The 18,092-nt window shown below is 36.8% G+C and overlaps 1 protein-coding gene across 5 annotated transcripts; it reads left to right on the forward strand.

Moving 5' to 3' along the window:
• Positions 1 to 1,805: 1,805 nt before the first annotated feature.
• Positions 1,806 to 16,874, forward strand: LOC100649174 (calcium-dependent protein kinase 16). 5 transcript variants are annotated; one of them, XM_003395906.4, is made up of 7 exons: positions 1,806 to 2,078; positions 5,233 to 5,323; positions 10,678 to 10,881; positions 10,958 to 11,099; positions 11,579 to 11,778; positions 12,418 to 12,570; positions 14,345 to 16,874. In XM_003395906.4, the coding sequence occupies exons 1-7, from the start codon at positions 2,045 to 2,047 to the stop codon at positions 15,612 to 15,614; spliced, it is 2,094 nt and encodes a 697-aa protein (XP_003395954.2). In that variant the 5' UTR covers positions 1,806 to 2,044; the 3' UTR covers positions 15,615 to 16,874. The 5 variants fall into 5 exon arrangements, with proteins under 5 accessions (XP_003395954.2, XP_012164553.2, XP_012164551.2 ...); XM_012309163.3 differs by lacking the exon at positions 1,806 to 2,078 and adding an exon at positions 2,099 to 2,236; XM_012309161.3 differs by lacking the exon at positions 1,806 to 2,078 and adding an exon at positions 2,104 to 2,253.
• The last annotated feature ends 1,218 nt before the right edge of the window (positions 16,875 to 18,092 follow it).

Genomic DNA, 18,092 nt, shown 5'->3' on the forward strand with positions numbered 1-18,092 from the left:
CAATAGCATTTGTTTTATGTTAAGAATTTCTGAGTAAGTTTGAAAAAACCGAGGATCATTGGCTCTTGAGCGTAGAGGAAATAAGAACTTTCGATTTTGGATATTTCAAGAATATTTTTCTGCATTTACGTTAAAAATGCGTTAAAAATTGGTGATCTGCAATACTGAGGCCAGCTTAAAGCTAAGATATTTATATGAAAGTGAATGCAATTAATATTCAAGGGAAAATAAGGACTAGTGAAAATTTCGGAGCTTATTAAAAATTTCTGGTTCTGTGTAAAAAGTAATTATATTAAAGCCAAGAATTTTATTTCTCATAAAAAGGCAAGAAAGTGTAATTTACAGACAAAGAATAGAAACAGACGCAACTTAACTTTCTGTTTATCAAACAACCTATCACGTTAGTAATATACGTTTAGTAAATACGAATTCACCATGTTCACAATATTTAACAAAACCTTATATCTTTAATAATAAACGTTCAACGTTCAAGCAGAGAAAAAATAATAAAGAAACAAAATACTATTCACAAACGAATAAATCAAACAGCTTGTACAAAGACTCGTTCAGTAAACTCCCACACCTCATCCAGAAGTATTATCAAAATAAATAAAATTTCAACAAAAGACACGAATCCTGTTATCCTTTTAATCGTCTACTTCAAAAGAAATTCATTTTTGGAGAGCTAATTTCCACTACCTCCAATTCATTGTAAAACCAGTCATAAATCGACTTCGAAAGTTTGATCGCGAATTGATCATATTATTATATGATCCACTATATTAAATGGAGCATTTTTTAAGATTTCTAGTCATTTCTTAAAATTTTATATATATACGCAAGTAATTCATTTTTACCAAAAATGATAAACGACCCCTTAACGAAATAGGAAATTTCTAAATGAAGAAATGAAGAAATCGATTAGTTCTTTAGTACTAGATACATTTGAATTCATAAATAAAATTACAATGTTTTCCGTTCTTTTCATATTGGCAAAATAAGTCAAAATTCTTTGCAATAATTCCACCGTTCCACTAGAAAGTGCTATAGACTTATAGGCTTCTTTTTGGATAGCTTACATCCTGGGGATTGATAATTCAATCGACGAGTTTACTCGTCTAGTTAACAGGTTAATTAAAATTGGTTCGCCCTAAAACCTCAATAGTCGCGACACCTGCGTCTACGTGGTTCTCAACCATCACGGCGCTACGGATCCATCCTACCGATCAATTCCGTGAAACTTGAGGAAAGATCCCCTAACCCGTTTCGATACATTTTTAAATTCATCTTTCACTCGGCAAAATCTAGTCGTTATTCTATTTGTATATTCAGATCGGAAAGAAAAATAAATCGTGGCGCGTAAGAATTTGCTGCAACTCGTCCATTCATAAATCTATTCATCGATACCAAAATCCGCTCGGTGATGTGGCGCAGCCAGAACGAAGAGAAAAAACGACTTCGCAGCAGTTCCATAAAAACGTATTCGTAAATCTATTCGTCGATATCGAAACCTATTTATCGCTAACGTGCATGCAGAATGAGCGAAACAACTCGAGGCGCGTAAGAACTTGCGTCGACGACTCGTCAAATCGCTCGTCCGTTCCTAGATCTATTCTCCGATATCGAAATCGTTAGCATCGTGTAATCCAGAACGAAGATAAAACCAACCGGCGTTAGAAGTTAGGACAAAGTCGATCGAAGGTGGTGGCAGGCTGGCGAAGAACGCGTGCGGAGCAGGAGGGCGCCGAGGAACGCCACTGGCCACGTGACCCGCCAGCAGAATCCGCGGCGTCCGCCGAAAATCTAAATCCGTCCGAGCCGAGAAGAAGAGGCACCCGCCGCCGGCCTCCGGGGACTCGCCGCCCGAGACCGCAAACGCGATAGTCAATAATTGCCTTTAGGGTACACCGGATCGGCGAGCGCCAGAAGAGAGAGATCGAGCGCGATCATCGTCCGCGTGTGCAACCCAACGACTGTCGGACGAACGCAACCCGTTCCTCGGTGGCTTGGAGCACTAGGGGAGGGTAGCCAAGACGTCGAAAGGATGATACGCGTCGACGAGACTGACCCGGTGGGCGGTAAGGGAGACCAAGCATTGCTCGATACACCAAACGGCGTGCCAGTCTATGGAATGCTTACGATCGCGTCGAAGATTATCGTGCATCGTTGGTGAAATATTTGATGGGAATGATTTATTGGAACATAGATATCAAGTTTTGATAATTATAGTTTTATCGTACGTATGGTGAATAGGTATGCAGAGTTTCGAGTGTAAAATTCTTCGGTATCGAGGATCATCGTGATCTGTTTGTGAAACGTTTGATGGGAATGATCTTTGGAATATGTAGACGCAAAGATACAAAGTTTTCTCAAGTATGATATATTATTTGTGGTGAATAGGATTGATGTCGATTGTACAATTGTTGAGCATCGAAGATGATCGTAGTTTGTTCGTGAATCGTTGGAGACGATTGTTGGAATATATATATATATGTACGATAGATATAAAGAGATATGCAATTTCCATAGTATATGGTATATTATGTGGTGTGAATAGGACTAGTGTCGAGGGTTTCGGGTGTAGAACTGTCGAATTTTTCAACGTCGAAAATCGTTGTGCTTTGTTTGTGAATGACGCGAACGATTTTTGAAATATAATAAGATGTAAGGCTCTCATAGCATATTGTATATGGTGAGTAGAATTGGTGTCGAGGGTTTTAAGCGTAGAGGTGCTTCTTTTTAGGAGAAATCTTTTGATACATATTTTGCTGGTACTAAAACTAACTGGAATTTAGATTGGTGCGTTGAATAAATGTAAATGTGAAAGAGATGGTGCGTCCGAAAAAAAACATATATATTCAAACAGGAAATAATTCTACGCTTGAAATTCTCAATCTCTTCTCTCCCTACCTCATACAAACAATGTGCTATTATAAACTATATATAGTGATTTGAAGATGTTTACTTGCATGAGATAGGGAGAAAAGGGGAATTGTTTCCTTTTAGACAGATTATTTTAATAATTCGTTATTTCTATGCAGTTTCTGTAAAAGGGACGACGCGTATGAATACTATAATGATTTAAAGTTATCTGTTTATGCTACGAGGCAGGAAAGAAGCGTCGAGGTTTTATGCGAAAAACGATGTAGGTTTCGTTAAGTTTCCTCTTTCTTTGGCTAGTTATACTCGTGGTGATTTCATTCTTATCCAAGTGAAGCGTGCAGAGTGTGTTTTGAGCGTGGTTTTTCTTTAAATAAATGCAGTGATTCACTGGAATTTGGGACGATGCTGGAGCGTCACTGGTTGTTTACCGATCTTTTTAAACGACCGGTCTCGATGAACCCCGAAATCGTTCGAGGCTACGGATGTTTCTAACCAGCTGTCTCGTACAAAAGGGTGAAATGAGGTCGCGGCCGGCACGAAACTATGCGTTTGTCGCGTTCGTCAGGAGATGTTTGTTCAAAACGAAGAAGGAATTTCGTATCGAAACAAAAAGTAAACCACACAAAGTATATATAGTTCCGTGATTAAGAAGTCACATTGATCAACTGCATAGATTGGAAAGCAGAGAAAAATGACGTTACAAATATTATTTTATTGCATCTACATTGGAATCGAAAACTTCTGTTGTTTACAGTATTCTCTTATAATAATTCAATTTGATAACTAAATTGCTAACTAAATAATGAAAAATGTTTGTGTCTTAAGAAACGACATAACGAAACTGAGAAATTGAGAAAAAAACAGAGTCGATGGATTTTGCTTTTGACAGATTCATTTATCGTTTATACGAATCACGGTCCATCATAGTCGCGAGTTAATATAAGAAATAATTTTGTTTTTCATTCGTTGCTTTCCTGTAATTTCAATCTAGATTTTCGTTTGAAATTTACGTGACAAATTCATGCGCCTTTCTATTTATATTTTCTATTTAAATTCCGATCGCTTTTGCGTAGCATAATTGTATACATCGTGCATGATCGCGATGGCAGCTTATACATCAAAGTGTGACCACGGTCGAGACACAAAAATTGCTAAATTTATACGCGAGACAATTCGATATACGTTCACCGCTTCCTGTATGTGAGAAATCTTGAGTTGGCGAGGTTCCCTCGTAACCCAGGCTCAACGAAAAATAGATAATTAACGAGCCATTCGGTGTTCGTTTCGAACATCGCGTGTTAAACTATGATGGTTTTGACGAGTCCTTATCGTAAGTAAAGGAACGCGTCTGTCACCGGAACTGTTGCCACCGGTAACGGAACTCGAGTCGAGTTTCAGCATGATCAGCTTTCGATTCGAGCGACGAAACTTCCATATACGAAATAATTCACGTGCCACGATTTGTCTCTCTTTATAAAAATATACGTTTCTGAATTATTGTCCATTTCGAATTCAATTCATTTTTCTTCCAGAAGAAAATAATTTTCTGTACGATAATAGGGTCGTTTTCCATGCGCTTTATTAAAGTTAATCTAAAAAGTTAATTTAAAAAATGCCTGAACTTTTTACAATTTCATTTTATTATTTGTAGTTTAAATCGAACGAACGAACTGAATTTATTATTCGTTATCCTCTATTTTTATTACTCCAACCGAGCAAATAAAAGAATACGTTTAAATGCGAAGAACGTTGTGAAAAATCGTGAAATAAAATTGTCTCGTAGTCATTCTTCTTCTCTAAGGATGATACGTATATCTGGATTTAATAAAATCAACATACCGTGTGTTGATGTAAATATTAAAACGATTTAGTATTGCAAGACAATTTCGTTCTAGATATGAAGGTACGATCAAAGTCAGAAATATCTGAATAAATCGTAATATTAAAATACCAGTGACTTCTTAATTTTAATCGGTTGTTTATAATCGCATCAGCCTACTGTAATCGATTCGGTTGAAATTATAAATGGAGTTTTACAATCTCAGAAAAAGATCGATTTATTTAAAAAACTTTAGCATTTACGACGTCTGATCTTCCAAGTTACCTTTTATAGAAAACACCTGGATGAGCGTAATACACGTCGAGTAAGAAAGTATAGTCTGATCCAACAGCAGGAAATATATTGTATTGGGTTGGCAACTAAGTGATTACGGATTTTGTCAATACCACCCAATGACAAAATCCGCAATCACTTAGAATAAAGATGGTCTATAGTAATTTATTACAATTTCAAAATTCATTTCAACGATCTAAACTTTGATATTAATTATAAATTCTCGTATTTTACAGAGCTCGAACCGAGTTTCCCCTATCGAAATGTGACAGTGCGTCGGGGCGTGGAATTCAAGGATCATTATGACATCGAATCTGAGATCGGACGGTGAGTGATGATCACACATCGATTTCCTTGCGTATCACATTTGGTATTTTTATTGTCGATAAACAAAGAAACGCATCGTACCCTACGTGCTCGCGATGGGAATAGACGCGTAAAATTCGCTACGTAACTTTCCAGAGTCGACCACTCGACCGAATTTATGCATATAGAGGCACACGATCATTGCAAATATCGCGGCGAGCCGCAGGGTTGGGCATGCTGTTTCTGAATTTGACACAATATGCGTGCTGGTATTGCGCAATGATTATACAAGCTGTACCGAGACTCTAATGCATGCCTCAGGCATAGAGGAACGTTCCAAGGAACACGGAATTTCCGTTTTGAAGGACGCAACCTCCGCTGACATGGATAAACGAAATCAAAGCTTCTAGTAGCCTTTTTGAAGTCAATTGTTAATGCTATTGCGATGCTCGATTTTTGGATTTCTGAAGATCTTTTTTGACGCAACTGAACGCTCGAACAAATTTTTCCACGAGAATCAGACAAACGAGATTTAGTCGAACGAGACGTAGGAAACGCGATACGTTTGACCTTTCAAACGTATGTTTAATATGCGAAAATGTTGTAAAAATTGTAAGGGACACCGTTGAGATAAGTTTGATTTCGTAAAACACCTTACGCGTATAAAGAGAAACGACTTAGAAGCGGTTTCAAGAGTAAAACAATTGGAAAGAAATATTTGTAAGGTAGAGTAACGAGGATATAGGTGATAAATTTTCCGTTGACGGAGGTGGATTGAGACTGAAAGAGAGTCCGAGAAAGAGGAAGGAAAAAGTACGAAACCTTGACGTGTTTATTCCTTCCGGCGAACGTGGTATTCCTGTCTTGTATACATCGTAATCTTTCAGTTACTATGCGTGTCTGCCATTATGAATGAGACTCGGACCTGAATGATTTTTACATGCAACGCCGCCGCTTTCACGAGCCAGTAAACCTACGAAATAAACTGTTGGAACGTTTGTTCTTCCCATTTACCATTTGCATTCCAATTTATGCCATATTACCGCGATGTTTTTAAACAAAATATATATTGCGTAGACAACGTTGGTAAATAGCTTGTAGTTACTTATCAAAGTAGGAAACGTTGTCAAAACGGAGAAATTACTTCGATGGATGTATCGAGTTTCAAAGGGAAGAATTTTATTTTCGATTAGGATCGGCGCAAAGGTAAGATTTTATTTTTAATTGCGAGACACAATGTTGATGTGTATTCGTAACCACTAACCACGCACAAGGTATTGACGGATGGATCAGTGCCAAAGGTAAGATCTGAATGTCAATGACAAACTATTAGTGAACTATCGATTCCGAATGATTGTTTTCGATCGGGAAATATCGGAAGATCTTCATCCACGATGCGTGGTTTAATATTTCAGATTGTTCGAAGAACCGATAAATTGTTTGCGATTTTTAAAGAAAATTCCATCGAATTTTTATGGACACATAATCAAGCAGTTTGATTTCTTTTATTCGAGATGATTAGATAATAATTGGCGAAATGTATTGGAATATTATGAAACGATTTGAATGGCTCGATAAATAGAAAATACTTGCTTCTGAAAAGTGGCAGAGGATTCTCTACAGAAAACTAAGATGTTGATATCCGATATTGTTTCAAGAATTGAAGGAATTTCTATACAATTTTTAAAGATTCTTTAGAAATCATCGAAGAAGAATTTTGTGATTAACTTCAGAATTGAAGAACAAACTTTTAATCGAACATTCGCTCGTTTCGCTAAGCGTATGTGTTTTATCAATTTTTTGTTATTATGACAAACTTTTTACAACAAACACTATCGCAGCATACACTATTGGCGTATCGTAGTACTTTGATCTTTACTTCGACGATTGCAACGAAATTAGAATCGTTCATAATGCAAACTCTATTCAACATTTATATCTGCAAATTCCAATAAAAGGTGCACGATCTCGAGTCATTGACCATTTCTGTGATAAAATTACTTCATTCACGATCAATGCGATATTTCTGGCGTCGAATTTCTAGAAAATCTCCGTCTCGAATTATCGAGCACGACTGTTATTCTAATAGCAAGTTGTACAATCGTAAATCATATTTTCCAATTAACCGGAATCGTTTTCATCGTTCGGCGATCTCTGTCGAATTGGCCATTTTCCATCGAGTGCATGATATAGCGTGAATCATTGCAATGAATCGTAGCCACTTGCGAAAAATATCTGCTGGATGGCCATCGAAATGAATCGAATGTGCTGTGCAGCTTGATAACGAAGGTATGCAGAGAGTCGACGCTGCACGAAGTTCGAAGTGTAATCAAGGTCCTTGCACGTCTATAAATAATGAGTTTTTCGTAGTGACTCACGTTCTTGCGTCGAATCGCCCAGCATCCCGACGCTTTTACTCTTGATACATAGATTCGATCGAGCATCGACGTTACATTCCTAGCTGAATCACTTTTTCACCTTATCTGTGTATACTCGAGTTCGTTTATAATTGTAGATTATTCCTTAGCTTGAAATTATGATAATTTATCGTATTGTATAGTTTATGTACACGCCTGATGTACATCCTTAAAGACTCGTAGTTGGTCAGTGGAAGAACACGCTGTTGCAGTAATTTTGCATCAACTACAATACTGTTCGATATAATTGCGAAATTGCTATTAACAATGATTTTATCGTAAAGAGAAGCTAGAAAGCCGGTAGGTTCGATGGACTGACATATTACGATACGAGATCGTAGTAAAAATCGATCGTAAGGGAATTATTGGAAAACGTACGTAGACAAGAAGTCAGAAAGATCAAAGTGGCAGGGTAGATAGCTGTTTAATTTTTTTAAACGGATTATAACAACGTAGTAATAACTGTAGCGGTTCATTTTCACGCTAATTATTTGAGCAAACATTTTGACGCTGTTCCTTCTAAACGAACTCTTGGATCGTTTTCACATCGCGAGTGATTAAAATGCAGATTAAAACGCAGTCTCGCCACGGCATCATACGATTTTCTGGCAAACATTCCACTGCGATAATTTGTAATTTCTGCGTCCATAGTATGCTCTACTAACTCAATGAGTCACTCACTAACTTGGCTTCGTGACAACCACGTTACACCATCGTGTTCCAACAAGGCTCCAAAAACCATAGGTTGATTCTAGGCTTCTCCGGATTTTTCTTTCTACGCGGCACATACGTTTTCTCTGTTCACGAACATTTTTCTCGATTCGTTCCAAGTCAACGTGAGATTCCTGTGCGTATTTATAAACGCAGAAAACAATAAATTATATCAATCGAGTGGAAAAGAATGCGAGTATAATCTCCTTTGTAACTATACTTATAGCCAAATCATCTTGGCGCGGTATGAGCGGCAAAATTGTCAAAGTTCTTGCCGGCGTTGTTTGGCACAACAACACGCGATAAATTTTGAAATCGCGACAGGTGGACACGAGAAATTTATTTTGTTTGGTACAACACGGAATTGGACGCAACTATTTGCAATTTAATCGGGAAAAATCGATTCGCTCGTTTATCGTTCTTTTTTTAAATGATCGCCTTCGTGATTTTTTAGCTTTTTCGATTCGGGCTTTATCCGATTTTATGGAGTTTTAATCGGAAGAGTTACCTGCTCTAAACTCTTCTCTGTTGTTGCACATTTTTACATGTCATTGCTTAACTAAACTCGAAACGTAATATTAAAGATATCACGTATTGCTCGTCTCTTGCGAAATCATTTAGCATCGAGACGCGTCTGTTTGTATACAAAATTCCTAATTTTCTTGGATTTCGGTGACTCTCTCTGTCTGCGAGAATGGCATCCTAACGTACAACGTTAACGTTTTGAGTAAAATTTTGCTGGAGGAAAATCTTTCGTAACATTTTCTGGCATTTAGAAAAATGCTTGAAAAATGAAAGCGAAAAGCGTACACAAACGATTTAACGTTATAATCTTGAAATTATTTAACTTTTAATCGATGTGCCATTTACCATCAGCACGAGAAATGTAATTTTCATTAAAACAGATAATTCGGACGAATTGTTTTAACAATAATATAAATTACGATAAGAAAAAGGAATAAGGCGTCTTGTTTACATAAGAAGAAGGAATGTTGGAGTTAACAAGGTCAAAGTTCACGAATGCGACTGCTGTTGGCGTTCTTGAGACGTTCAATGAAATATTAACAAGGTGTTTTTCTTCTGTTCCTTCACATACCTAAATGTTCTCGAGTTACCACGATTTATTACGCTGACATTTACTATTGCAAGACTACAAAGAAATACATACTATCATGTATTATTTAACCGTCTATTTTATCCCATTTTCAAGGTTCCAGCAAGCATCTTCTTACCATTAATGAGTTCCATTTCATTTTAATTTCGTTACCAATGAAACTCTACTTTATCGTAAAATTTGATATTTAAAAATGATTTAAGGATATTTGTTAACGAGTATAGCTTTCGATGTTTGGCGCACATTACCATGCATCAACAATAGCTAATGCGTTTCTGTCCGTCGAACAATTTACATGAAACGTGTTTATGCTTCGAGTGAAAGCGATTGTATACGTTTAGACTGGAGAACGATTTTTTTCGTCGAAAATAACGTTTGATTTCGCGCAGTATCAAGAGTGAATTGTTATAATTTACGAGGCTTACGAGGTCTCAAAGAACGTACGGGTGAAGACGGTTTATTGGATAACTGACAAAAGTCAATTTCTTTCTTCGGTAAATATTTGCTACTGTCGCTAAGTCGTTCTAATAATTCAAATGTTCTAGAAAATCGACGACGGGATAGAAAAATGTATCGAAATGAAATGAAATTAATCGAAAGATTAGAAAAAGATTATAAGAAATTTAAAGAAGACTAGAGAGAGATTTGATACCATAGTTATGAAAATTGTAAATTACAAGTATTACAAAAAGATGAAAAGATATTTGAGAAATTATTCCGCTGTTTAGAGACGTGAAAAAATGCTCGAATTACTTGCACAGTAAACGTAACTTGTAGATAAATATTGCAACGAAAGGCATCTATAAAACAACGGTTAAAACTTTTATTGCACAACTGGTAATTACTTGCCAACTTTTAAAGTGCCTCTAAAAATATTCTGCCTGTACGATTCCAATTAAATAAAAATCAACTATTAATTTTACGAATCGCGCGGATTTGCATATTTTTTGGTAACTGCAGAAACGATAGATTTGAAAGCCATCATTTTGACGAAACCGTGCGTACGATCGCGTATAATTCTAACGTTAACAAATGAAAGCGAAGACAACGAGGCGATTGAAGTCGTCTTGATAGAAGTTTCTACGAATTCTTACGTGTACAGATACGTGAAACGAGATCGTACCTATTTGCAGAGGAAAATTTGGCACCGTTTATCGATGTAAGGAGAAAGTAAGCGACTTGATGCTCGCCGCAAAGGTGGTGAACACGGCGAAAAAGGAGGACAAGCGATCGGTGGAACGAGAGGTGGAAATTATGAGACGGTTACAACATCCACGACTTATCCAGCTCTACGATGCCATTGACACCGGCAAGCAGATATACGTAATTTTGGAACTGTAAGCTCTTAATACAGCAAATGTGTTCATTTTAGGGGAATCATATCGATTATGATTATTTTCGCGTATGTTCAAGGATCGAAGGTGGCGAACTATTTGAGAGGGTGATAGACGACGATTTCGTGTTGACCGAGCGTAGCTGCGCCGTTTTCATGCGACAGATCTGCGAGGGTATAGAGTTCGTTCACCGACAGAATATTTTACATCTCGATTTAAAGGTGAATTATATTGAAAAATATCGATTTGCGTTATTGGTTTCCACGCGGTACAGCTGAGTTTTGTTATTCGACGATTAATACATTTACTGTTACTAAAATATCACTTCTCCTCGGCAATTGCATACGCTTTTCGTCATAGAAATTCTCAGTTTAACTGTATTATGAGAAAGATTATTATTTATGAAAAAGATACGCAATTCCCGAGGAGAAGCCACATTTTAGTAGGAGTAAATGTATTTTTTGTATATTTTTCATTCATAGTTATATTAACGTAATTTGCGTGTTAACTCTGAAGTATATCTGGTTTATTACATAAATGAACAGAGTTATTAAATAGAAGCTATAGTTGATGAATTTTAAAAGCGTTTTACCGCTTAGTTTGGTTTAATTTATATTGTACAATTTACCATATAATTACGTTATTTTGGTTTCTAATTCACATTTGACGATAAGGTAAATGATATACTCTCTGTTTCTAGCCTGAAAACATATTATGTTTGACAAAGGAGGGTAATAGGATCAAAATCATAGACTTCGGTCTGGCGAGGGAGTACGATCCAAAGAAGAAGTTGCAAGTTCTATTTGGCACGCCGGAGTTCGTTGCACCGGAAGTCGTAAATTTCGATCAGATTGGTTATGGTACCGACATGTGGAGTATAGGCGTCATCTGTTACGTATTGTAAGTTGCCCTTCAATTTCGATCCGTTTACTTTACATGGAAAAGCAGGAACATAAATATTTGAGAAACGTCTAACAACAAGTAAGAAATATCGACAATGCTTGAAATATACGTGTAATAAATGTTTTTGATTTTTCGAAAGAGAAGATTTACGAATTTAGAAAATGACACGTATCCGATTAATTTAAATTTTTATATATTCCAGTTTTTAAACTTTTAAACTTCGAATATTTAAATTTTCAAACTGTTTTATTCTCAAATTCTCCGCGCTGAACGTATTCTTCCGTAACTTCTACTAAATTTAACGTAGAATTTTGTTTATTTTATCTATCTTGCATATATACATATAAACCCTGATACATACTTCTCCGTAAATGCTTATTAGAAAAATTCTACTACAAACTTTGGGCAAGTAACCTTCAGCGAAAAACGTGTAAAACGCGTTTCGCATTCCACAGCTCTATTTTCTAACAACGCGAAGAACATAAACTTAACGCTTGGTGATTTAACTGTAGATTGTACCACTAAAGTTATTTCTCGTTGTTTGTTCCTCGACGAAGAAATTAAAAATCTTTCACATTTCGTTACTCCATGTAAATTACAACGAGACGTAAGCAAATTATTTATTTCTATTTTCAGATTATCCGGTTTGTCACCGTTCATGGGGGACACAGACATCGAGACAATGGCGAACGTGACCATCGCGAAGTACGACTTTGATCATGACGCATTCGCCAATATATCCGAAGACGCGAAGGATTTTATCCGTTGTCTGCTAGTCAAAGACAAAGAGTACGTATCGCTTGTTATTTTTGAGAAATATTACGTCGTACGAAGGTGACGTGGATTTATGCTAAAATATCCGAACCACGTTGCTAATTACAATTGACAGAAGACGAACGTGGACACTGACACGTTCGCAAAACTTATTAATGAACGCAGCTGCCCAGATAACGAAATACACGAACAACTTTCCTGTCTTTGACTGTACGTACATCGTTTGCCAAGAAAATTCAACAGAGCCATCATTTTCTGTATCCTTCGATCACCTTATTCCATTTTCTCGATTAAATGATCCACTGTTTCGCATTGTTCGGATTACGTTAAGTAGGATAATTCATGGCAAATGTTTCCAACTGTGGGGTGTAATAAGATCCCTACGTGCGCACTTAATACAAACAAGAACGATAAGACTAAAAATTGATCGTGTAGTTACTGTAAATATTGAAATTGCGCAATTTTAGTCTTCCTATTGCCAATTGCTATTCAATCATTTACAAATTAAGTGCAAAGTATATGAACAAATCATGGAATATTCATAGAAACTGGCAGGCTAAAAATTAATTATGTAGCAAATGGAATAAATATTAGGATTTCTCGTCAAATATTGAAATCGTGTAACTCTAGTTTCTCTAGCCGTTTATAAATTAAAAATTAAAAGCAAAGTACGCGAGTATATCATTTTGGCGATCTTTTTACGTCAAAGGCGAAGGCAAAACTCACGAAGAAATTGTAATTTTAATTCTAATACGTAATCAAGTGTAACTTCTGTTTTAACTTGAGATAATGAAATAATAATTGTTGCATAATTAAAATTGCAGTGGGAAGAAAATTGCTAAAATATTTTCCGATTGCTTTTATTCCGATCGTTATACTTCGCAATAGATTTCTAAAGATTATGTTACATTTTCGTATTCTAAATTTCTTAATTGGTCTCTAAATAATTTCTTAATTAAAAGATATCGAAATTGAATTCAATTCGAAGTGAGATCTTGCGAACGAAGAGAAAAACAAGTTCTTCCGAACGTTCGATTATCTGGACAGTTACGCTCGCGTTTTTGTTGTAACTCTTTCACGGTTACTCTTCGACTTTCTCTCTCTCCCTTTGTGTCTGATTAATCCCGAGCATGTTTCCTTCATTTTCAATATGTTGCTTTTCACTGGAAGCAAATTTCACTGGAAATCAATGATTTCAGCAGGAATTACGATTTTACGTTCCTTTGAATTAAACTCCTAACAGAAAGCACGCAAGTGCGTTCAACGAATCGAATCGAATCGAATACTCAATTTCTCAACTTCATTTTGAAGAAGAATCGAATTACTCTCGTGCGCCGTGCGTTCACGAACAGTCTCAACATCCGTTCGACCTGCTGCTTCTAAAAAAAGCATTCAAAAGCGGCCAAGGAAGCGGAAATCCATCGTACATATAGTTTCTTGATCTCGAGACGTCTGTCTGGCTTCTGATTTTCGAATTCCATTCAAGGAAACACGTTCTATAGCTTCACACGTGTTCCCCGCGTTTCCATCTCATCATCGCTATCAAACCATTCGCTTCCATCGTTGAAAATCTATATAGAGTTGCACGTTCCCGGCTCAGAAGAAAACAGGCAAAAATTCTACACACATATATATATACACACATATATATATGTCTGTGTAAAAGAGAGAAAGAGAGGGAGAGAGAGAAAGAATAAAAAAGCAACAGAGAAAGAGAGACACAAAACATACGAAATAAATTCCTGGCGATCCTGGATCATCCTCACGAAGGAGCTGTCCAATCTTTCAGCAAACGAATGTCGGCCACGCACTGCAGGGAACATCGTTGGTTGGTGAAGAAGCCAGCGACGCAGCAACAGCAGCAGGTCGAGCAAACGGTGACGATATCGAAGCCGAAGACTCCAGATCTGCCAATCCCTCGAGTGGAAACGAGCAGCATAGACGAGTTGGACGTGACCAAGGACAATCTGAGGCTGTTCGTGGAGCGCTGGCGTGAGCACCCTGACAGCCCGTACATCATAGATATTCCTCAGTGCGTGTTGACTCAACAGAATTCAACTCGCGATTACGAGGAATTAGTGTCGTTAGGAGGTCACAGTCCGTCACCTTGTGCCAGTATCTCCAGCACGCCGTCGGAAGCGACGGATGGCTCACCCCGAGAGAGCTACGGCACGTTCTTGACGGTACCTAGCTACGGTCTCGAGAGGAGAGCCTCAGAGGGCGTCACCGCGGAGAAGTCAAGGGGCGACCCTGCCAGTCAAATCATCTTGGCTGATGAGATAATCAAATTATCAGAGCGTCTGAGATCCATAGCGACGGGAGCGAGCGGATATTCAAACGAGGAGGAAAGCTCCTCGGAGACAGGCGAGCAGAGCAAGAAGCCGCTCGAAGACAGGGACAAAAGGAACGGTGTTCGTTCGAGGAACGGATTGGTCGCTGAAAATACCGAATGCAACGAAATTGCAGAGAAATTGTCGAGCATAGTGAGACACAGGAAGCTCAACGGAACTACGTTCCATAGTAGTCGTAGTTTTGATAGGAACACGGAGACCAGTACCGTGAATATGTTCGCCTCGTTGAAGAAATCGAAGCAGAAGAAAGAGGAGGAAAGAAGCCAAAAAGGCTCTATAGAATCGGTTAGGTCGGAATCTTTCGAGAAGAAAGTGGAAGATATAACGAGTAAGAAAAATGAAATAGTATTTAACAGAAATGAGGCTGAGATGGATCTTACTCCACCGTGGCGGCGCGCACGAGTGAAACAATTTGGTGAGACCAGTAGGGACGTCCCACGAATATCTGCCCTTCGTAATTTGCATAAGAGTCTGAATCTGGACGAACCTACTAATACCAAGGATTTGTTGCTACATTTGCTTGGTGAATGGGAAGGTGCCACGAGGTCGTCAGGAGTTGGTCGCAAGTCTGTCAGCGTTGATTGGTGTGGCGAGGAATCTGTTGCTAGGAAAACGATGAACTCTTTGGCCGAATATTTCCAATCGAAACAACAAAAGTCGACGGCGACTAACGTTAGTTCATCCACGTCGAGTTCGATACATCGTTGAGACGACTCCGTTGGTGGAGTTGAGGGCTACGTTGGATTTGCCTGTCGTTCCTTACGGCGACGACGACGACGACGACGACGACGATGAGGATCGTTCGCCATTGTGAAGTTCTCAGGGCAATACAAGATATAGAGACGGTGGTGGATGACACAGTGAAGATATACGATTATTTTTTGTTTAATGTATACAAATAGCGTTGCTACTTCCGGTTTGGATGGAACTGAAGAGTTTGTAATGAGTGCGCAATTTCATTTGAATTCATTTGTGTCGAATTCAAGTAAATACGTGAGTTCCTGGTGAATTGCTCGTGTTGTCAAATTTATTATGTTCGATTTACAAAAAAAAAAAAAAAAAAAGAAACAAATGATTATTAAAATTTTTCGATAATCGACACGTGTATTCATTATTTTCTTTGGTCTCCAAGAAAATATTCCTTTCACATTCAGTTTGGTTAGCAACAAAGGGAAGAATATACATATAGTAAGAGACAAAAATTTTCGTATAGTTGAAATGTAAAAATAGAAGAAGAGATGTTTCTTGTACTAAGTATATTTAACTACATGTAACTGTATATTATGTATGAACTTGCTATAAACCAATTTGCTCATTACTCCACTTTTTATGAATTTCATCATTTCATTATACAAGTACATGATTAACGTTTAATTCTCAATGAAAAAATCATTTACTTTTGTAAATTATTCATTCATCGCAAGAAGGTGACACAAATAACGATAAATTCTGAAGTAAATCGAAGAAACAGTGTTTGCAACATCATCTTCTCTACCTTCTGATCTGTGAACCTTCATTAACGTGGCTTCTAAACGGTTCAAATGTACACGAAGAAAAACTAATCCATAAATGGATACCGTATAACGTCAAAAGAAGATCTTAAAGACTGGGAAGATATAGAACCAGATTTCTCTTAATTTTATTAGTCTAAATTTACTGTTAACATTAATTGTTCGTCGATAAGAGAAGAGAAGGAAATCAATTAATTGTATTACACGAACAATTTTGCCTCGACAAGATGTTACTATTATGCGAATCTTGTCTCATTACAAGTTACCAAATAACTACGTTAAAATTTGTTTGTTTTGTTTTAACTACGTTAAAATAACAATAGAAAATAGTTCTCCATCGCAACTATGTATATGAACATTTTTGTCTCTCGTCGTGCTTAAGATATCAACCGATTTGCTTAGAAATAATCGTAAATTTGATCGATTGTTTTGCTTCAGGAAAAGACCATCCGCTACTCAACTCTTAGAACACCGATGGTTGGACGTGGCCTTGGAGAATCCGATCTGTAAAATTAGATTAAAGCGGTATGTCATCAAGAAGAGGTGGATTAAAGCGGTAAACACCATACTGGCGTTGAGACGAATGGGTGCCCATTTAGAACTCGATTTAGTTTGATAGCCTATGCCTAGATTACTTTTAGATAGCCAATTAATCGTTAAGTTTCGATTCTCGTTGAGTATACAGAAATATCGCGATGATTTCCGGGCAGGATACTTGCATCAGCGTAACCATGTGAAGTATTATTTTTCTCCTAATTTGCGTCCCTATTAAGACGTAACGATTAAGACATTCGTACGTGTAATGAAATTGACGCTAGAAGCTTGTAAATTTTTCGTAGACGCTGAAATTTTAGTGTTTGATTAATATCCCCTTGGAACTGTAAATTTGAAAACTGTGACAGTATTATAGAAACATTGATACGATGATGAAACTAATTCCACTTTATCATGGAACAATGTACCAAAAATTATTATAAGCCTAGATGTAATTCAACCATTAATTCAGACAAATATTTTAATACTTTTCATCGTTACCACTTAATGTATTGAACTATACATATCTTCTCTTATTTGTATACGAATGAAATACGCGAGCCATATAGTTTAGCGACGATTATTTATCTGTTACGTAATTAACATTTGATTTCAGGTTGATTTAAATTAGATAGATAATTTAAGAAGAACTTATGTCAATATATGTATGTATTAAAATAATTAATTCGACATATCTTTATTTTCAATGAGAATTCTGAAAGTTTGATTCTGTTTTAAATATCTGAAAGTGTTTCTTATTAGACGATAGAATTTCGATTGACTTTTTCTTCTTTAAATTTAGAACATAACTATAATTAGAATAAGAATAACTATATTCATAACTATAACTTTAACCAATATTTTTCCATTTAGTTTATGCTTTGACACCAGTCGAGGTTTCGATAATGTAAGTACTTACATATATCATAATATATAATCCATTATTATATTAATAACATATGCATATCGACGTGTAATTCTATCAAATTAAACGGCATATTATAATTTTTTATTTATATTTCTAATAACGATTACGAATGTAATAAATATTCTATTTTCTATGACTTTGTTGCATGAAACTGTACGGTAAACTGCCTCTTTGTTGTCCGAGTGAAGGATTATGTCCGTCGTAAATTTGTAA

This window comes from Bombus terrestris, chromosome 6, assembly GCF_910591885.1.
Source record: "Bombus terrestris chromosome 6, iyBomTerr1.2, whole genome shotgun sequence".
In the NCBI taxonomy this organism is placed as follows: Eukaryota; Metazoa; Arthropoda; class Insecta; order Hymenoptera; family Apidae; genus Bombus; species Bombus terrestris.

Excerpts from the sequence above, each read along its gene's own strand:
- LOC100649174 (XM_048406949.1), top strand. The coding sequence starts at position 3,402 with ATGAGGTCGCGGCCGGCACGAAACTATGCGTTTGTCGCGTTCGTCAGG. Across the intron at positions 3,496-5,232 it reads ATTTCGTATCGAAACAAAAA|AGCTCGAACCGAGTTTCCCC; the intron begins GTAAACCACACA and ends CGTATTTTACAG. Across the intron at positions 11,779-12,417 it reads GGCGTCATCTGTTACGTATT|ATTATCCGGTTTGTCACCGT; the intron begins GTAAGTTGCCCT and ends TTCTATTTTCAG.